Source organism: Enhydra lutris, unplaced genomic scaffold (genome assembly GCF_002288905.1).
Source record: "Enhydra lutris kenyoni isolate GAN:26980312 unplaced genomic scaffold, ASM228890v2 scaffoldscaffold29, whole genome shotgun sequence".
Taxonomy (NCBI): domain Eukaryota; kingdom Metazoa; phylum Chordata; class Mammalia; order Carnivora; family Mustelidae; genus Enhydra; species Enhydra lutris.
The window spans coordinates 3,005,165-3,027,732 of record NW_019154113.1 but is presented as its reverse complement, the minus strand read 5'-3'; the positions used below and the strand labels follow the sequence as shown (position 1 = coordinate 3,027,732).

The 22,568-nt window shown below is 39.3% G+C and overlaps 2 protein-coding genes across 2 annotated transcripts in view; both read left to right on the top strand.

Moving 5' to 3' along the window:
- LOC111152595 (family with sequence similarity 189 member A1) overlaps positions 1-22,568 on the top strand; it is a 519,244-nt gene that overhangs the window by 374,787 nt on the left and 121,889 nt on the right. The gene's annotated exons all lie outside the window — the stretch shown is intronic.
- On the top strand, positions 4,493-6,071 carry LOC111152596 (NSE3 homolog, SMC5-SMC6 complex component). The gene has a single exon (XM_022511107.1). It carries the CDS (start codon positions 4,593-4,595, stop codon positions 5,451-5,453), a length of 861 nt encoding a protein of 286 aa, XP_022366815.1. The 5' UTR covers positions 4,493-4,592; the 3' UTR covers positions 5,454-6,071.

Here is a 22,568-nt window from a genome sequence, read left to right as displayed (position 1 = left end):
TCTGAATCTCCTGCACCCAGGAAAGAAAGGGAGAGCCTTAACATGGTCTTGTAGAGGTTGGAAGAAGCATCTTTTCCTAAAGGAAAAAAGATGCAGAGCAAGAGGCAAAACAAGCAAACAAGAAACTTACTGGCTACTCTTGAGACCTTATGTGTCTATAATTCTATAATTTACTAGACCTTAATGATTTCCGTAAGTAAAAGACCCTGTGTAACTGGAAGGTTTTTATTTCTTGAAAAGAGTCTAAGAAGGTGTTTCTGGGCCAAATGGCTGCAATGCTTGGAAAGAGCTTTCTCCTCAAGCTCCACCTCTCCAGCCCCTTCAACCAGCTCTGCTGGTGGAAGCCCTGTTGTCATTTAAAGTATTCTTCCATGAGGGACAAAGTGTTATTGAGGAGTCCTATTGTGTGATTTAACCTGTATGGATCTTTTAAGAATGAGTGGACACAAGGGAATTTATTGCAACCATTATAGTATCTGGAATCCTCTTCCTCCTGTCTACTCACCAAAATAGTATCTGCCTCCCCCGCTCCAACTCCTTTGCTCACATGCTGCACACTGTCCCACTTTCTTTCACTGGAAAAGGCAGTGAAGCTGCTCATATATGGTGGCTGCGTGCTTTTATCATTGCTTTTCTCCCCAGAAAGCCCGTACCTGCTTTTTGTACTATGTGGTTGGCAGGAAATTTAAAATCTTTCTCTGGTTCTGCAAGAAACACCAGTGAATGAAGAGGAGAATCCAGTAGATAATAAAGATGATTAGAGCTTGTTGGCAGTCATTTGCTACCAAGGAGATGAAATAAAGCAATTAATTACTCAGAGACATCTAAAGAGCAACTGGTAACTGGTAGGCATTTCTTTGTTCAATGCATTTGAAATCTTAGCTAGCTAAATTCTGCCTCAAAGAATTTTTCCTTTTTTTTTTTCCTTTTGGGTCTAATAATAAAAGTATTAAGGTCATTAACAAAAACTGAAAATGTTTTTCTTTTTAAACCTCTTGTCTTGGGACAGTTGGATGGCTCAGTTGTTAAGCATCTGCCTTTGGCTCAAGTCATGATGCCAGGATCCTAGGATACAGCCCCGCATTGATTTCCTCCTCTTCCATTCCCCCTGCTTATATTCCCTCTCTCATGGTCTCTGTCAAATAAATAAATCTTAAAACAAAATAAAACAAAAACAAACAAACCCCACTTGTCTTTATTACTTCACTGGCTGAACAAAGTCACAAATGTCATACTCAAGTCACAATGAATTTGCTGAAAATCCGAATGTGTATAACTGCTGGAGCATGGTGTCATGGTAAGTTAAAATCATTGAGAACATATTTCTTTTTTTTTTTTTTAATTTATTTTTATTCATTTGACAGAGAGAGAGAAAGATCACAAGTAGGCAGAGCAGCAGGCGGGGTGGGAGGGGGGGCAAGGAAGCAGGCTTTTATCTCCCAAGCAAGACAATCAACACTGAATTTCATTTTTAAAAGAAAATAATTTTAATAGCATCTCGATATATTTCTTTCCAGAACTTTTCCTCATTTTTGCGTGTACAAGTGTTTCATGTCAGTAAACAACATTCTACATGGAGCTTTGTAGAGTCCTCAGATATTTTCCTTAACATAAACCCTGTGGAAAGAAACAAACTTACCAACTTCCCTGTCCCAGACTCCAGCTAGGTACTTGACAAGCCAATCTCATTAGTTCCCTGATCCTGGGTTATTAGAGTAGACCCCCCTTATCTGTGGTTTCACTTTTCACTCTGTTACTCTTGGTCAGCAGCCCTGTGCAAGCGGACAATCCTGACTCCTCTCAGGTCAGTAACAGGCTAACACTACATGACAGTGCTGTGTCATTCACCTCACTTCATCTCATCATGTAGGCATTTTATCATCTCACATCATAAGAAGGGTGACATTTTGAGACGCCATATTTACGTAACTTTAAATATATTGTTATAATTCTATTTTATTATTGGTTATTCTTTTTAATCTTTAACTGGGCCTAACTGGTAAACTTTATCATAGGTATATATGCATGTATAGGAAAAAAGAGTATATATAGGAATCGGTGGTATCTGCAGTTTCGGCATCCACTGAGGGTCTTGGAACATACTCCCTCGGGATAAGGAAAGACTACGGTAATCTCATTTTGTTGATTTGGAGATAGAAAGGAGTGTCAGTTGCTCCCCTGGTATCACAAAGTTTTCTAAGGTAGGTCCATCTAACTCCATACCTTCACTTTTTCAAGGACATCATATTTTTGTTCTGTTTCAACATATGGTTAAGAGCAGTGTCTGGAAGGACACGGTCTTCATTTAGGACCAGATCCACCACTTATTTGCTATAGGATCTCAAACAGTTAATATTTTCCTCTGTGCCTCAGTTTCTTCCTTTGCGAGAAGAGAAACACCACACATAGGTCTTATAGAGTTGTCGTGGTGATTAAATGAAGTGTAATACATGTAGACCACTTAGAGTCTGACCCACAGTTACCTTTGTAATAACCGTCAGCTGTTGTTTATGTATTATTATTACTGTCAGTGTTGTTATTACCATCATCATCACTACAGTTTTTCCCCAAACATCCATGTCATTCTCAAATGAAGGGTGGTCTGGATGACTTCACGCAATGTCTAAAGTTCATTCTAATACTATTATTACATTTTTGTATTTTCTCACCTGTATTCTCCTGGACAGGGTAGAGAGATGTTTTAACCAGTATCTTTTCTGACTTATTTTGAGTATAACAATCTGAATTAAGATGCTGCTGAAGGACACTGCAGATTTATACTGAAAATGCAGCCTAATTGTTGACAAAGGTTTTCATCTCATTTTCCATTTCTCTCTCCTCTGTCGGTTGCTGATTTCTTTCTCTCACTCTCTCCTTCTTTCTTTTTCTAAACTCAGGGTACAACTAATCCTTCTGGAGGGACCTCTGCAGAATTCTTGATTGCAGGAGGTTTAACAAAAGTCCAAATTTATAAGGAAGGAAAATGAAGCAGATGAATTTTCATTGTAAAAGAAAAAAAAAAAAAAGAATGCCTTGATGATATATTTGTTTTTCTTAGTAAGCGTCTGTCATTAAGATGCATGCTTGAGGATATATTGCTGTTAGACCTTGTGTGGAACAGAAAGTTATTACTCATAGTTTCCCAGATCTTAGCCCACTTGCATCACAACATGGGGTATCATTTTACATTTAGATTTGCAGTTCCAGGGCCATTATCAGATTGCATTTTCATACTGAATTACAAACAAAAATTTTATGTTACTAACACTTAATGAAATTTTAATAAGGTTGTGTTTTGATGCCATTATTCAAATAATGTGTTTTGAATTGCTTTCCTTTGAATATATTTGCATTAAAGAGGAACTCAATTTGATTTGGTTCTTTGAAGTTTTCCCACTTTCTGGGCAGCTTTAAAAAGACAAAGTAGGAAATTCAGTTTCTTCAAGTCAGTAAATAGAAAAGGAACCCATTTGCTAAGATCTGCAGAAGTAATAGCAGCAGACTGCAGATGGCTTCAGATAATGACTCATGTTGGCTATTAGAGCTGCACAATTAAAAATATATATGTAAAGTGCACACATCACAGATTATGAGGAATGACACTCCTGGGTTCTCTTTTCTTTCTCATTGGGCCCCAAGGCTAAGATATTAAAAATTAAGAAAATTTAAGAGATTCACATTATGGCGGTTCTTGATCGGTGATGCCCAAAATTAGATGGGGATCTCTTGAGGGATCACGTTTCTGTTTGCAGCCCTCTTCTTAGCCACTTCTGCTGAAATTGTGGTTGCGGGCCCAAGGCAGTTTACGTGAGCAAGTGCTTTCCAAAAGACAGAAGCGGGAAGACCTCACTGTAACGTGCTTTAGGGGGTGGTTTTGTCCTAGCTGTCGAGCAGAGGGGGTTTAATGCATAGACCGTAAATACTGAAAAGAGTGAAAACGCGGTTAAGAAGAGTCCTGGTTGCAAGGCAAGTTTGCTTTTTTACCACTCATTTTTTAGTCAACTCTTAGGGGCTGGCGGGTGAACGGTTGTGAGGGTTTGAACCTGAGCCGAGGGGAGGAAGTGATCTGGGTCTTTTATTCTTAAGGTCGTTTTGTGTAGGAGGAAACGCTTTTGCCTCACTTTGACGCTCTCACCTTCCTCTTCACCCTACTTTCCTCCCACTTTCAGACTTTTGAGTTCCCTCCATCTAAAATATTAGCGATTTTACCACTCTTAATACTCACTTTCTGCAGTACTTGCCGGGGAGTGTGGTCCTGAACTTAGCCGCAGACTTACTTAGGAGTTTCGGTCCCTGTTCTCTGGGTGGTTTGGTGAGGACAACGCTCTAAATTACAAGGAGAACCACCGCCGCGCCGCCGCCGCCGCCGCCGCCGCCGCCGCCATCCGGCAGTCGCCCCCGACGCAACGCGCAGTCTCCGCCGACGCAGGCGCAGTCTCCGTCATGCAACGCGCGCCCCCTCTGGCCCCGCCCACGGCCGCCCAGACGTGCCGCGCGCCAACCCACAATTCCCGCTCCCCGCTGCGATCTTGCAGCCGCCGCAGCCGCCGCAGCTGCAGCCGCCGCCCGTTACGGCTCCCTCCGCCAGGGACATGTTGCAGAAACCGAGGAGCCGGGGCCGCCCTAACTCCCAGGCGGAGAGGGAGAGGGACTGGGGCCACGGCGCCGCCGAGGAGGCCCCGAGCACCTCCCGTGGGGCGGGCAGCTCCCAGGAGGCCCGGAGCTCTTCGTCGCAGGGTTCCCGCCGGGCCGAGGCCTCCCCGGAGGTGGGGCCCAGGTCCCAGCAGCAGCTGGAGCTGAAGGTAGCCGAGCTGGTGCAGTTCTTGCTGATTAAGGACCAGAAGAAGATCCCGATCAAGCGCACGGACATACTGAAGCACGTCATCGGGGACTACAAGGACATCTTCCCGGACCTCCTCAAACTGGCCGCCGAGCGCCTTGAGTACGTCTTCGGGTACAAGCTGGTGGAACTGGAACCCAAAAGCAACACCTACATCCTGATCAACACCCTGGAACCGGTGGAGGAGGATGCGGAGGTGAGAGGCGATCAAGGCACGCCCACCACCGGCCTCCTGATGATTGTTTTGGGTCTCATCTTTATGAAGGGCAATACCATCAAGGAAACGGAGGTCTGGGACTTCCTGCGTCGCTTAGGGGTGTACCCCACAAAGAAGCATTTAGTGTTTGGGGACCCAAAGAAACTTATTACCGAAGAATTCGTGCGGCAGCGTTACCTGGAGTACCGGCGGATACCCCACACTGATCCCGTAGACTATGAATTGCAGTGGGGCCCCCGAGCCAACCTGGAAACCAGCAAGATGAAAGTTCTTAAGTTTGTGGCCAAAGTCCATAATCAAGACCCTAAGGACTGGCCAGCACAGTACTGTGAGGCTTTGGCAGATGAGGAGGCCAGAGCCAGGCCAGAGACAAGTGGACCAGCCCCCTCCTCTTGAAGTCTCAGACAGATTCTGAGGGGTTCTTGGGGAAGGTCAAAGGCACTGGGTGAAGGGGGTAGGGGTTGGAGGCATATTTCTGTAACGCTTAAATGTGTGTGGCTTTAGGAGGTGCTTGCAAACCTCTGTTCTCTTTTAATGTTGTCACTTATTTGGTTCCAACTTCTCACTTTTAAAAATATTAAGAGAGGATTTTTGGTTTGATTTGTTTTACCGCTGTATATTTTGGCATAAAAGTTTTCGTAACATTATACAACTGATTGAAAAATTTTAACCATGATCTGGAACAGGTATTTAAAAAAGAACACATCGGTGAATTGTTTTGGCGCCAAGAAAATAAAAGCGAAGTGGATATAATCTGGTCTCTTAGTAGTTTGTAAGTTAAAATAAAACCCTTTATAAATTAAAAATAAAAATGTAATTGTCTATATCCTTTTTTACCTTAAGACAGCTATTTTATATTTATATATTTCCTATGTATATAAGCATTATGCATCATCTAAGTAATGTACATATTGTATTTTCTCTGAATAGCAATTTTTTAATATTCATAATTATCAGTCAGCTCTGTGACTAATCACTTAGTGCCATTTAGTTTTTTTCCTTCCCCCCCCCTTTTTTTTGCTGCTATAGTTGTAATAAATACTGTATCTTTGAAGCAATTAAGCATTGTGCATTTTAAAATCATGGTTAATGAGATACTAATTTCATGACTCAAAAACAGCATCTTAAAAACTTTTTTCTTGATACACACTATTAAGGTAAATAATGTTTTGCAGAAGTTAGCTTACTTTTATATGGGTGCGTACATGTTGGATCACGATCTAAAATAGAAAAAACATTTCTTGGGGCTCCTGGGTGGCTCACATGGTTAAGCATCTGCCTTTGGCTCAGGTCATGATCTCCGGGTTTTGGGATCAAGCCTCATGGGGAGTCGGCTTCTCCCTCTGCCTCTCCCCCTGCTTGTGCTCGAGCTCTCTCTCTCTCTCTCTCTCTCTCTCTCTCTCTCTCAAATGAATAAATAAAATCTTTAAAAAGGAAAAGGAAGAGGGGCACCTGGGTGGCTCAGTGGGTTAAAGCCTCTGCCTTCGGCTCAGGTCATGGTCCCGGTGTCCTGGGATCGAGCCCCACATCCGGCTCTCTGCTCTGCGGGGAGCCTGCTTCCACCTCTCTCTCTGTCTGCCTCTCTGCCTACTTGTGATCTCTCTCTGTCAAATAAATAAATAAAATCTTAAAAAAAAAAAAAAGGAAAAGGAAGAAAATACATTTCTCATTGGGTACAAAAAAGTAGATAGAACTGTTAGTGATTAACCATGCCCACTTGGGAATCACTACCTTGTTCAGATCCAGGCTTCATGTAACTAGCTCTGTTAATTTAGGCAGGTTATTTGTATACAGATGTTTCCTCACCTGTGAAATGAGCTGATGATGCTCATGCTATGTGTGATAATGTAATTAGATTTTAGAAGTATATGCAAAGTTCTTGGTACAAATGCCTGGTGTGGAGGATTTTAGTTGTTAACTTTGTTCCTTACCTTTTTAAATTTATTTTTTAATCTTGGGTCTACAGTAAAGTTTTTGTTTGTTGTTTGTTTTGTTTTGTTCTCAGGTTTTCTGTCATTATCTTCTCAATCACAGAGTAGGAGTTACTGGTTCAAAAGTTATATCAGTATTCTTCTAGCCTGACTCTGCTGTCTGGTGCTTGGAAAAATGTAACTCCTGGTATATTGTGAGTACAGCCCATATGAAGTAGAGCAGGACAGACAAAAGACCTATTCTGGGCCTGAGAGCTAACTGTATAGTGAAAGGGTATGGGTTTTGAGGTTGTCTGACAATTTGAATTAGGGCTGATGCTATGTCAGCATGGTGATTTGGGGTAGATTTTAAGTTCTTTCAATCTCATTTTACCTATAAGATGGGAAAAACAGTAACTATATCATAGTTTGTTACATAGATTAAATGAGTCCAAAGAAAAGAGCTCCTGGTCTCCCATTGTATTCCTCCTTAGCCTCTGGCAAAATGCTGTTTACAGTCAGAGATTCAACAAATAATTATTCAGTGGGTGAATAAGTGATTGTTTGAAAAGCTATTACAAATTAACCCTGAAATGAGATAATTTACTTTAGCTAACAACAACAACAACAAAAAGTGCATTTGATCAGCCCTGGACTAAATGAACCCTAGAAGGGTCTATGGTGGGTTTGTAGCAGTATAGAAGAATGTGATAGGTTACTGTGTTTTATTTCATTCTCTTGAATTAGAATTTGCATTTATTTCATCAGTGGAATATAATTGGGCCTTGAAGGCATTTTTCTTCTTGGTTTGCATTTTATTTCAGTGTATAAATTACCTTGTGACTGAGCATCCTGCTTACCGGTCCCCTACCTCACTGACTGAATCCCCTTCTGGAGTGTTTTAGCACTGGTATTTTCACCTGTATGATGAAAACTGTCCTGACCCAGAACCCGCTATCAATTCCGTCTGAAACAGATCTCTTCTCCCACTCCTATACTTTTATATAGAGATGTTAACAACTTACCTTTAAGGAATTACCATTTTGCTTCAGATTTTATCTTTTTTTACTTTTTTCAAATTTTTATTTATTTTAAGGAATCTCTACACCCAACATGGGATTTGCACTCACCACGCTGAGATCAAGAGTTGCATGTTTTCCTCCAGAGCCTGCCAAGCGCCCTCAGATTTTAAAATGTAAAACATTACAGGCCAGATGAAGCCCTCTGTCTTTTCTTTTTACCCTTCCCAGATGGTCAAAAGTTTGTGGACATCATTCCATGGTATGACTTAACACTTTTACCCACCCCCCACATACGTATATGAACAATATGTAGTATTTTGTGAGCTTCTATGACTTATATAGGGCGTATTATACTATACTCTTGCAACTTGCTGTTTTAACTCACCTTGTTCAGCCACAAAGGTCTGATTTGTTCTTTATAGTTGCTCCTTCATATGGAGAAAAATTAACAGTTTATCCATTTCCTAATGGTTGGGCAGGTCCTTTCCAATTTTTTGCAATTTGCCTGCAGCGTATAGCACTTCCTTAGGCACATGTGAGTTTCTCTAGTCAGAAATAAATAGAACAATCATGGGGCATTGCCAGATTGCTCTGGAGCTTGTGTTAAATTACAATTTGCCAACATTGTAGAGATCTTTTTCACTGACCCCGCCCTTACGAAAATTAACCGTTCCAGCCCTACTGTGGGTATGTAGTGATGATTTGCTATAGTATTAACTTGCATCTCTAGTTTACTAGTGACATTATCTTTTTTTTTGCCATCAAGTTTTATGTCTGTTAGACTTTTTCTATTTTTTGATTGATTTGTTTGATTTCTTTATATGTTCTGCATATTAATCCATTGTCTTTTATATCTAGGGCAAATGTCACATTTCACTTTTTTTTTTGGTCATACAGATGATTTAGTTTTAATGTGTCAAAATCATCAATGTTTTATTTTTAAGGGCTATATTTTTTGTGTAGGGCTTTAGAAAATAGTCTCCCTAATGCTAGTAAGTGTTAAAAATGTTTGACTTTCACATTTATGTTTTTAATCTGTTTTTGCATATGATATGAGGTATGGATATAATATTCATTTTTTTCTATATGGATTGCCTAGCATCAACTTCTCATAGTTTATCCACACTGATTTATAATATGCTCTCTATAATATACAATATTTCACATACATATAAATTTTGGCAGGGACTAAATTGATTTATATGATTTCCTATCCCTTTGCCAATACCATGCCATTTTAATTCTATAGCATCATAATGTAAGGGTTTTTTCTCCTTTTCAATTCTTACAGCTCTTATTTTGGTCTTGACTTATTTGCATTGGCTTGGAACTGCAAACATTCTTGAAAAGAAGTGGCAACATCAGGCCTCAAGGATGTTCCTGATTCCTTGTTCCTGATTTTAAAAAAATCATTTTTAAGATATTGTATTAACTATGTTTGGTTTCAGTTTTCTTTCCCATAAATATCCTTATTTGTATTTTTAAATATCCCGCCTGTTCCTAGCTTGCTTAAAGATGTTTGGAAAAATTATGAATAGTTTTTTTTTAAGTTGTATCATATTCTTTATTAAACTGCTAGATGATTAAATTTTTGGTTTTACTCTGCAATTTCAGTATACTTTTTAACGTAGGTTAGTGTAGTAACATTGATAGGTTTTTCTGATACCTAACAATCCTGGGACAAATCCTTCTTGTGGATGATACATTTTAAAACAATTGTTTTTTTTTTTTTTATTTGCTAAAAATTTATAAATTGTATATTTTGGGTCATAAGGGGAATTAGTCTATAATTTTCCTATATTGTATTGCATTATTGGCTTTGAGATTACATTTTTTTTTAATTTATACCCATACTTACAGAAGAGTTGTAAGCACAGTGCAAGGAATTTTTATCCCCTCCCCCACCAGATATTTGAGCACATTAGTTATCATGTTTCTTTAGTCTCCTTCAGTCTGCAAACAGTTCCTCAGTCCTTCTTTGACTTTGATGATCTTGACACTTGAGGACTACAGGCTGTTATTTTGTAGAACATCTGCAATTGTAATTTGTCTGCTATTGCTTTTATGATCAGATTCAAGTTATGCATCTTCAGCAGGAATACCATAGAAGTGATGCTGTGTTTTTCTTTTTGGATCCTATCAGTGGCACAAAATTTCAATTTGTCCTGTTGTTTGGTAATTTTGATCACTTTGATTAAAGAAGGTTTTGTTTTGTTTACCATTCCCCTCCTCTAAAATTATCTATGCTCCTTTGCAATAAATGAGTAAGTTATGTGGGGAGATACTTTGAGACTTTGTAAATAGTCCTCACCAAATTTTCAATTTATTCGTTGTCTATTTCTATCTGTGTAGACGCACGAGTTATAATCTCTTACTATCATTATGTCTTTTGATACTCAAATCATCTCTGATTTGGCCAGTGAGAACCTTTTTAAGCTGATTTGTGTGTCTTCAGCATGCTCCCATCATTCTGAGCACTTCTCTACTTTCCAGATCTATTATCTACTGAAAACTGTTCAGATTACATTTATAACATCATTCCCATTGTAACACCATAGTGTTCTTCTAGTCCCCCGCCCCCATATTTGTACCTATCTTTTCTCCAGCAATGAGTAACTCAGATTCTATTATCCTTACAATGTTGATTTGACCAATCCCCCTATAAGTAACCCGTCTGCTATTGTGGCAGCTACCCCTTCCCGCATGGGGGATGCCTTCTGCTCCCCTGTGCTGAGCTCACATCCCACAGGAACTGCCTTTCTCTGGGCATACACCCACCTCTCAATTCTTGGGCTCCAGCTCCCTCCTGGGGCCCTTGTCTTTCACTCCTTCCCCATATATATCTTGCTCTGTTCCACTTCATGGCTTTGGGACTGAATTGCCCAAGAAATAGAAAACATTTTTCTATTCTTGTAAATGAGTTGGGCTGCTCTTCTTTTGTTATATTATAGGATTACATGTTTTTGAAAGTTTTGAAGAAATCCCCCTGTAAAAGATTCTGGGCCTGGTGTTTTTGGTAGGTAGATTTTTAATTCCTAATTTTATTTCAATAATGGGATGTTCAGATTTTCTCTTCAAATTACTTTTGGTCACTTGATTTTCTAGAAAGTGTTTTTATTTACTTTATTTATTTTTTTTTAAGATTTTATTTATTTATTTGACAGAGTGAAATCACAAGTAGGCAGAGGGGGAGGGGGAAGCAGGCTCCCCGCCAAGCAGAGAGCCTGATGCTGGGCTGGATCCCAGGACCCTGAGATCATGACCTGAGCTGAAGGCAGAGGCTTAACCCACTGAGCCACCCAGGCACCCTTCATTTATTTTCTGAAGTATTAACAAAGTTTTCTTACCCAACCTTGGGATACTCTGAATATCAGAGTCCTGTTCTGTGATTATAAATTGTCAACCCCTAAGTGTAGTCAGTGGGGATATAATAAGCTTCCATACACATTAGTAAGTCTATTTTATTTGTTTTGTTTTATATGGGAAGAAACAGATTTGAGAAGGTTTAAGTATTATGCCATATAAAGAAAGGACATACAAACCATCTAAAGGTAGTATAATGACACAGCTTGAAGGCTGCAAAACAGGCTAATTTCTAAAGATGAGCTTGAAGTGAAACGTAAAGGAAAAAGCTGACCTTTCATGGGAACTGAACAACACAGTGACTGTGTTTATTGGTGAATCTTTTTTCTTTTCATGGTAGTTATCTCATTTTGTACCTTTTGTGAGCTTTTCTTTTTTTCTCGCTGGGAAATAGCAGGCCTACACAAGTACCCTCCAAGACTTATTTGACAATTTAGATTCTCATTTTAGGCATTTTTTAAAAAGTAACAAATGTGTCATTGTTTCTTGCTGTTATATAGGAGATAATAATAGTTCAATGTGATCAACTGTGTTTTGAAATGTGTGGAGGCCACAGACACGGATTCCTAGGCTCCAATTCCTATGAGAAATTACTGAGTTTATGACAACTCTAGCCATCGTTTGTTGGATTTTTTGCCCCTGTGTTGCCCTGCATTTGCATTTAGCCCATTATATACTCAGACCCCTTCACCTATCTCATTTACTAATATGTGATGCATTTTGTTTCATAAGGTACACTTTAAAGGACTAATTAGCTTTTATGGTTTCAAAAATTTTTCATTGTTAGACTGATAATCTGCCTGAGTACTCAGATTCATGGTTAACAAACATAATTTTTCTGTGTTGGTTTCTGATATTCAAAATTGTTTTTCCCTATTCTAGAGCCAAAGTTCATGGAATCAAAGTGGAATTTAAATTATTCTGCCCCAAAGTATCAATAGCTCTGTAGTCACTAAGAATGTGTGTTCATTGCTTATTTGGAATTTAGCTGAAAGTTTTGGAAATCTAAGTAGAAGGGTTTTCTATGGACTAGAATCATATCTTGATGTCCATGTTCCCAAACTAATTTGGTTCTGTACTAACATTTGGAATTGGGTCTCGGAGAGCAACTGCAGCAGTACTGATCTCTGAAAATATAAAGACAAAGGACCTTTCCCAGGTCAAGGTCATTCCCTAAAATACACCAGATTGTGGGCAGTCGAAGTAGAGTCTGGGTGATTTTACTAGACCTTGACCAGAGAGGAGAGTTTGCATCTATCCATGTTGGCACCCACACCACTTTTTATAGCATCTGGCTCCTGGTGCAGAGACTCAGATAGGCTGAATGAGTTAATGAATGAATGGTCCATTAGTCCCTACTTGCATAGTCCTATTAATAAGAGCTGACATCCAGTCGTCTTGTCCTCTGCTTGGCACATATGCAGGAAGTGTTTGATGAACTGTCAAGCTGATCTTAAGTGACATTGTTTCCTCCTCTGTCTTGCTTCTTACAGATACTCATTTCCATTTTGATCATTGTGCAGCTGCTGCTTATGGATTTCTCCCCACAACCTCATGTTCATTCAGTAAACATTTTTTTCAACACCTCCTATGGCCCAGTTGCTGAGAACGCAGTGGTGGCAAGATACCCACAATCTCGGCTTCTACAGCAGAGAATCCAGCCTCATCTATAGAAATCAATAAAGACCTCTCAGAAGAGGCCAGTATCAGGTGATGGCTTAGGGATGAACAAGAATCAGGTGAAGGAACCAAGAGGGTGTTTGGGAAAAGAAAAATAACATGAACAGAAACTTGAATTCCAGGAGTTAAAAGATACTCACTATGGGGGCATCTGGGTGGCTCAGTGGATTAAAGCCTCTGCCTTCAGCTCAGGTCATGATCTCAGGGTCCTGGGATTGAGCCCCACATCCGGCTTCTGCTCAGCAGGAAGCCTGCTTCCCCCTCTCTCTCTGCCTGCTGCTCTGACTACTTGTGATCTCTGTCTCTGTCAAAAAAAAAAAAAAAAAAAAAAAAAAAAAAAAAAAAAAAAAAAGATACTCACTATGGCTGGATGGTAGAGGGTGTGGCAGGAGCAGCTGGAGATAGGCTGAGGAAATGGGCAAAGACCAGGTCAGCCATGTACAAGGTTTGTTGGGCCTTGGAAATTCAAACCAAGGAGTTTTATTAAGACAAGGAGATGCTACTGAAGGGTTTTGAGCAGAGGAGTAGTATCTTTCATTCATTCATTCATTCACTCATTCAGCAAATATGGATGAATTGTCTAGCTAGGCTTTCATGGTCATCACTGAATAAAAGAGATCCCTGCTCTCGATAATCCATTTATACTTTAGTAAGATTATCCTGGTCCCAGAGTCAAGGAAGTTAAGACTGGAGGCAGGAAGAACAAAGAAAAGCCATCCACGGAGACTCAGGTGATGATCATTGAAACTAGAGAGTGGCACCAGTGGGGATGGCACAACTTCTTAAATAGAATTAAAAGAACTTGCTGATTTATTAGGTGCAGTCAGAGTAAGGGAGCGTGAGTCAAACACACCTCATACCCCTAATGTGGGAAATTAAGGAGGATGGTGATGCCAGGTGTCGGAAAACATTTCAGGAAGATTTTCCTGATTTTGATCTTCTATGCTAAGTGAGTTTGAGGAGCCTCTGAGATGTCCAGATGGAAATGTTGAGGAGACAGTTGTTCATAGATGGTAGAATAGGTCTAGGAGGGAGACAAAATAAATGGAGCCATGCGTCATGTTCTTAGATAAGGTTACCAGAGGGGATTTACAACATAAGAGCCACAGATGGATGTTGTGGTTATCAGGGATGCTCACAAATCATCAGGCTCTTTCTCTTTGGGACATTTGGTAGGACTGTACTTCTCCATCCCTTTGAATGTTGAGTGTGGCCATGTGCCTTCTTTGGCCAATGAAATGTGAACAGATATTGCATGTGACATCTCCAGCAAGAGCTTTAAGTTCCATGGCTGAAATGATTATGAAGTGAAACCTTCATTGGCTTGGGTGCCTAAGTGAGCCTAGGGTAAAACCCACTTGACTTATTTTGGCCCTGTAACAGAAGAAAAAATACACTTCTGTTCTGTTAGGCCTCTGAGATTTTAGAGTTATTTTTAACTTCCCCCGTCCTCATTGGTCCAGAAATTGATCCAGAAGTCCTACCCTGATATGAGGAGGTTGCAAAGATGACCATATGTGTTATGTAATGGAAAGGCATTTGGTAGAAGTGACTTTTGTGGTAACTTGAAGAAACATATCAACACCTAATAAACCTGTAATTCTAAAGTTAGGAAACAGAACACTAGTAGCATGAATATTGGTGCCTGTCGCTGGGTCTAGCAAAAATTTCAGGAAAGAGGCAAAAGTGGAAAAGCTTGGCTGGTATGTGTTTAGGGATGAATAGAATAGAGAGAATCTAGAAGTGTATGGCTATGCAAGTGCTTCTGAACCCCCAACCAGTGAAAAATAAAATAGAGAGACAAAGGCAAATTAAGCCACAGTCTTGGGGCAAGGATCAAATCCATGGTATAGTTGTTCCTCCTGTTGTCAAAATACATGAATGTATTACAGTGGTTTAGGATAAAGGTTTAACTAGGGGTTGGATGTCCAATGTTTTTAAAAGGACAAGATGAGAGAAAAGAGTTTAAATGTGGTCTTTCCACCAAAAGCCTGAAGACCAAAAGTACACAATCAAGTTGAGAGAGAAAGAACATGATGGGGGCGGGGGGGATACACACACACACACACACACACACACATTTTTATATGTGTGTGAAATCTAATCTAATCTGAAATCTAAGATGTATGCCTAGAAAAAAAGTAAAGGTGTGGCAATAGGCATGATTCCAAGCAAAGCTAAATTTAAAAAATATCCCTAACAATAAAAAATAAAACAAATGAATCTGGGTTCACAGTAAGTAGCGTAACCACACATAAAGAAAGGTTGGTCACTCTAAAACACAGTAATTTGACCACTTTTTCTTGGTAGAATGTACTCTAAGGATAAAGAAATACAAAAATCTTTAACTGTTTTCAAGGATCATGCTTTTGGTGCTAGTATTCGTATTGTCATTTTGAGACTGTTGTGTGGGTATCATGAGATTAAATCAAATGGATAATTGCAATGAGAAATAAGGTTTCTGGCATGGTTGGAAGGAAAGGTTGATGTGATTAAATAAAAACCCTGTAGTTTTGAATTTGAATCAGAGACATCAGTATGTTATAATATATTGTATCTAACAACTGAAAATAATTGAAAACTGTGGCCAAGTAGCAAGGGCACCTTTGGCCTGAAAAGTATGGTATTTATATACCATTCTCATTGAAAGGACCAGGCTGTACTGGAGAAATGGCTGGTTCCAGAGCTGGGCTAGGGGATGTGTGTGATGATCTTGGAAAATCTTGTCATATTAGAAAGCAAGAAAGCTTTCAAAGTCTACTAGAGTTGGGTCAACTTGAATTGACGCTCTCTTGCTAATGACTCTGGTGATTGAAACATAGGAAATTTGTTTAAGTTTATGGCTGGCTCATAATGAATCAAACACACACACACACACACACACACACACCCCAAACAGTACTTTTGGAGGACACTAGGGACCCAACTAATTTTTTTTAATAAACATGTGTTAAGGATTATATTTGACTCATTTAATGAGGGAACCAGTAAAATGCTACAACCAGTTCAAAGGAGAATTCAAGCATGTACACACATAGGCCATCCAAAATGCTGAAATAAACTTACAAATAAATATAAAAATGGTCAGCATCCATGGGTGGCAGTCATTGCCTTCCACCAGACAAAATTCATTTCCATTTCCATTATCAAAAATAATTTACAGGGATGCCTGGGTGACTTAGTTGGTTAGGCATCTGTCTTCAGCTCAGATGTGATCCCAGGGTCCTGGGATTGATCCTGCATTGGGCTCTTTGCTCAGTGGGAATTCTCTTTCTCCTTCTGCCTCTGCCTTCTGTTCCTCCTGCTTGTGCTCTCTCTCTCTCACCAAAATAAATTTAAAAAATCTTAAAAAATAATTTACATTACTAGGATTATTCTACACTGTACAGAGTTGTCAAATAGCTTAAAGACAATGAAAGGCACTAATAACTCAAAAGGGTACACTAGGCAGGATATCCAGTATTTTTTTTTCCTATTTGAAAGTTTTTAACAAGTTTTTGTTATACTCTCTCCCCTCTTGATGATATTATCTTAAAGATTATTCTTGATCACAAGAAAAGTTTTGTTTCGAGGTGCCTTGGTGGTTCAGATGGTTAAGCGTTTGCCATTGGCCCAGGTCCTGATCTCCAGGTTCTGGGATTGAGCCCCATGTCCAGCTCCCAGCTCAGTGGGGAGTCTGCTTCTCCCTCTTCCTCTGCCTTTCCCCCTGCTTGTGTTTTCTCTGTCTCTCTATCTCTCTCTTAAATGAATAAATAAAATATTTTTTAAAATATTTTTTTAAAAGAAAAGTTTTGTTTCATTAGATTTAGCCTGATTATTTATAAAGGTACAGCAAGAGTATTAACTAACTATATAGGCCTGAGTTTATTTGGTAAATCTAGCACCATATCAACTAATTGTTTTGAATCTGGAAAATAAGTGAAGAATCAAACATGTATTCTGATTTTCCTATATGAACTGTACCATAGGGTGAAAAAACAGTTGATGAAGGCAGAGGACCATGGAGGAAGAGAGAGAGTTAAAAATGAAACAAGACAAAACCAGAGAGGGAGACAAACCATAAGAGACTCTTAACCTTAGGAAACAAACTGAGGGTTGCTGGAGGGAAAGGGGATGGGGGGTTGGGCAACAGGGTGATGGACATTGGGGAGGGTATGTGTTGTAATGAGCACTGGGTATTATATAAGACTGATGAATCACAGACCTGTACCCCTGAAACAATTAATGCATTTTATGCTAATTGAATTTAAATTTTTAAAAAAGTTGATGAGGAAAAGTGTTCTATATACTGATCCCTGGGAATAAAGAACTATGAAATGGTGGTGTTATACTAGCACTCTTTTGGAAACCCTAACAAATTAATGGTCTAAGCAATCATTAAGAATGGCTGCCAACATCATAGACATTATTTGCCTTCTATTAGTCTCAATTTGATCAAACTTCTATGTCTAACCACCAAATTACAAGAAATCCAGAGAATGGGGAAATGTTAACTAATAGGAGGAGACAGCAGGGTTCAGACTATAGAAAACTCTAAAGAACAAAGTAACAGGTCTCTTCAATAAATTTCATGGAAGAAAAAAATACAATGGATGGGAAAACCCATCAACTAAAAAATATTGCAAAGACGCAAAACAATTAGTTACTCTATATGGAACTAGCTCCTTCATATCCTGTGTAAAGTGATTTTTAAAAAATTTTTGAGGAGGAGGAGTCAAGATGGTGGAGAAGTAGCAGGTTGAGACTACATCAGGTAGCAGGAGATCAGCTAGATAGCTTATCAATCCATTGCAAACACCTACAAATCCAACAGGAGACCAAAGACTAGAAGAGCAACAATTCTAGAAACAGAAAATCGACCACTTTCTGAAAGGTAGGACGGCAGAGAAGTGAATCCAAAGCTACAGGAAGATAGACTGTGGGGGGGAGGGGCCGGCTCCCGGCAAGCAGTGGAGCAACGGAGCACAAAATCAGGACTTTTAAAAGTCTGTTTCCACGGAGGGACATTGCTCCAGAGGCTTAACCGGGGTGAAGGCCACGCGGGATCAGCGTGGCCCCAGGTCCCGCAGGGTCTCAGAAGGATCGGGGGTGTCTGAGTGTCGCAGAGCTCACAGGTATTGGAGCGGGGAAGCCGGCTACAGAGACAGAGCCGAGGAGTGAGCTCTCAGCTCGGGGTTACCTTGAACTGGTCACAGGCTGGGTGAGCTCAGAGCGCGGCTGGAGGCCAGGGAGATGGGAGTGATTGAGCGCTTTTCTCTGAGGGCGCACTGAGGAGTGGGGCCCCGAGCTCTCGGCTCCTCCAGGCCAGAGATTGGGAGGCAGTCATTTTCATTCCTGTCCTCCGGAACTCTACGGAAAGTGCTCAGGGAACAAAAGCTCCTGAAAGCGAACCGGAGCGGATTACTCAGCCCGGCCCCTGTTAAGGGCGGTGCAATTCCACCTGCGGCAAAGACACTTGAGAATCACTACAACAGGCCCCACCCCAGAAGATCAACAAGAAATCCAGCCAGGACCAAGTTCACTTACCAAGGAGAACAGCAGAATTCCAGAGGAGGAGAAAGCAAAGCATGGAATTCATGGCTTTCTCCCCATGATTCATTATTCTTGCAGTTAATTTAATTTTTTTTAATTTTATTTTTTTTCTTCTTCTAGATTTTTTTAACTTTTACCCTCTCCTCTTTTAACATTTTTTAACTAGTTTATCTTAACAATACCTTTCATTAAAAAAAAATAATCTTTTTTGAACCTTCATTATTATAGTCATATTTTATCCTTCATTGTATCTAACTTTATTTTTTGTATACACATAGGGTTTTTTCTTCTAAAAAATTTGGGGTACAACTTCTAATAGATCAAAATATACCCTAAATCTAGCTCCGGGCTTGTTCTAGTCTCCAGTCCAAGCAAAATCTCTCCACTTTCTTTTTCTTTATTCTCCCAACCAACCTACTTTATCAACTCCTTTTTTAGAAATTAAAAAAAATTTTTTTTTCATCTTTATAGGCATATTCCATCCCTTCATTGTGTTTGCCCTTATATATGTTTTTCATTCTTTAAGATTTTGGGAGGTAGTTTCTTCTAAGAGACCAAAATACTCCCAAAATTAAATGGGTGACCCTGTTCTAGTCACCAGTCCAATATATATATATATTGTTCTCTTTTATATATTTTTAATTTGTCTTCTTTTTTTAATTTTTTTTTTCCTGAACTTCTTTTTATTCCCATTTTCCCCCCAATGATTTTGGGTCTCTTCTGATTTGGTTAAAGTGCATTTTCCTGGGGTCTTTGCCACCCTTTTAGTATTTTATTTGCTCCTTCATATATTCTTATCTGGGCAAAATGACAAGACAGAAAAACTCACCACAAAAAAAAAGAACAAGAGGCAATACCGAACGCTAGGGACCTAATCAATATGGACATTGGTAATATGTCAGATCAAGAGTTCAGAATGATGATTCTCAAGGTTCTAGCTTGGCTCGAAAAAAGCATGGAAGATATTAGAGAAACCCTCTCTGGAGAGTTAAAAGTCCTTTCTGGAGAAATAAAAGAACTAAAATCTAACCAAGTTGAAATCAAAAAAGCTATTAATGAGGTGCAATAAAAAATGGCGGCTCTTACTGCTAGGCTAAATGAGGCAGAAGAAAGAATTAGTGATATAGAAGACCAAATGACAGAGAATAAAGAAGCTGAGCAAAAGAGAGACAAACAAATACTGGACCACGAGGGGAGAATTCGAGAGATAAGTGACACCATAAGACAAAACAACATTAGAATAATTGGGATTCCAGAAGAAGAAGAAAGAGAGAGGGGAGGAGAAGGTATATTGAAAAGAATTGTTGTAGAGAATATCTCTAATATGGCAAAGGGAATAAGCATCAAAATCCAGGAGGTGCAGAGAACCCCCCTCAAAATCAGTAAGAATAGGTCCACACCCCGTCACCTAATAGTAAAATTTACAAGTCTTAGCGACAAAGAGAAGATCCTGAAAGCAGCCCAGGACAAGAAGTCTGTAACATACAATGGTAAAAATATTAGACTGGCAGCGGACTTATCCACAGACACCTGGCAGGCCAGAAAGAGCTGACATGATATATTCAGAGCACTAAATGAGAAAAACATGCGGCCAAGTCTACTATATCCAGCTAGGCTATCATTGAAAATAGAAGGATAGATTAAAAGATTCCAGGACAAACAAAAACTGAAAGAATTTGCAAACACCAAACCAGCTCTAAAGGAAATATTGAAAGGGGTCCTCTAAGCAAAGAGAGACCCTAAAAGTAGTAGATCAGAAATGAACAGACAATATACAGTAACAGTCACCTTACAGGCAATACAATGGCATTAAACTCATATCTCTCAATAGTTATCCTGAATGTTAATGGGCTAAATGTCCCAATCAAAAGACACAGGGTATCAGAATGGATAAAAAAAACAAAACCCATCAATATGCTGCCTACAAGAAACTCATTTTAGACCCGAAAACACCTCCAGATTTAAAGTGAGGGGTTGGAAAATAATTTACCATGCTAATGGACATCAGAAGAAGGATGGGGTGGCAATCCTTATATCAGATCAATTAGACTTTAAGCCAAAGACTATAATAAGAGATGAGGAAGGACACTATATCATACTCAAAGGAACTGTCCAACAAGAAGATCTAACAATTTTAAATATCTATGCCCCTAACATGGGAGCAGCCAACTATATAAACCAATTAATAACAAAATCAAAGAAACACATCAACAATAATACAATAGTAGTAGGGGACTTTAACACTCCCCTCACTGAAATGGACAGATCATCCAAGCAAAAGATCAACAAGGAAATAAAGGCCTTAAATGACACACTGGACCAGATGGACATCACAGATATATTCAGAACATTTCATCCCAAAGCAACAGAATACACATTCTTCTCTAGTGCACATGGAACATTCTCCAGAATAGATCACATCCTGGGTCACAAATCAGGTCTCAACCGGTATCAAAAGATTGGGATCATTCCCTGCATATTTTCAGACCACAATGCTCTGAAGCTAGAACTTAATCACAAGAGGAAATTTGGAAAGAACCCAAATACATGGAGACTAAACAGCATCCTTCTAAAGAATGAATGGGTCAACCAGGAAATTAAAGAAGAATTGAAAAAATTCATGGAAACAAATGATAATGAAAACACAACGGTTCAAAATCTGTGGGACACAGCAAAGGCAGTCCTGAGAGGAAAATATATAGCGGTACAAGCCTTTCTCAAGAAACAAGAAAGGTCTCAAGTACACAACCTAATCCTACACCTAAAGGAGCTAGAGAAAGAACAACAAAGAAAGCCTAAACCCAGCAGGAGAAAAGAAATAATAAAGATCAGAGCAGAAATCAATGAAACAGAAACCAAAAAAACAATAGAACAAATCAACAAAACTAGGAGCTGGTTCTTTGAAAGAATTAATAAGATTGATAAACCTCTGGCCAGACTTATCAAAAAGAAAAGAGAAAGGACCCAAATAAATAAAATAATGAATGAAAGAGGAGAGATCACAACCAACACCAAAGAAATACAAACAATTATAAGAACATATTATGAACAACTCTGTGCCAACAAATTTGACAATCTGGAAGAAATGGATGCATTTGTAGAGACATATAAACTACCACAACTGAACCAGGAAGAAATAGAAAACCTGAACAAACCTATAACCAGTAAGGAGATTGAAACAGTCATCAAAATCCTCCAAACAAACAGAAGTCCAGAGCCAGACGGCTTCCCAGGGGAATTCTACCAAACATTTAAAGAAGAATTAATACCTATTCTCCTGAAACTGTTCCAAAAAATAGAAATGGAAGAAAAACTTCCAAACTCATTTTATGAGGCCAGCATCACCTTGATCCCAAAACCAGACAAGGATCCCATCAAAAAAGAGAATTACAGACCAATATCGTGAATGAACACAAGTGCGAAAATTCTCACCACAATACTAGCCAAGAGGATCCAACAGTACATTAAAAAGATTATTCACCATGACCAAGTGGGATTTATTCCAGAGCTGCAAGGTTGGTTCAACATCCACAAATCAATCAATGTGATACAACACATTAATAAAAGAAAGAACAAGAACCATATGATAACTCTCCATAGATGCTGAAAAAGCATTTGACAAAGTACTGCATCCCTTCCTGATCAAAACTCTTCAAAGTGTAGGGATAGAGGGCACATACCTCAATATTATCAAAGCCATCTATGAAAAACCCACTGCAAATATCATTCTCAATGGAGAAAAACTGAAAGCTTTTCCGCTAAGGTCAGGAACATGGCAGGGATGTCCGTTATCACCACTGCTATTCAACATAGTACTAGAAGTCCTAGCCTCAGCAATCAGACAACAAAAGGAAATTAAAGGCATCCAAATCGGCAAAGAAGAAGTCAAACTATCACTCTTCGCAGATCATATGATACTATATGTGGAAAACCCAAAAGACTCCACTCCAAAACTGCTAGAACTTGTACAGGAATTCAGTAAAGTGTCAGGATATAAAATCAAT

Bases quoted from the DNA above. Each gene is read 5' to 3' on its own strand.
- LOC111152596 (XM_022511107.1), top strand. From the start codon at position 4,593: ATGTTGCAGAAACCGAGGAGCCGGGGCCGCCCTAACTCCCAGGCGGAG.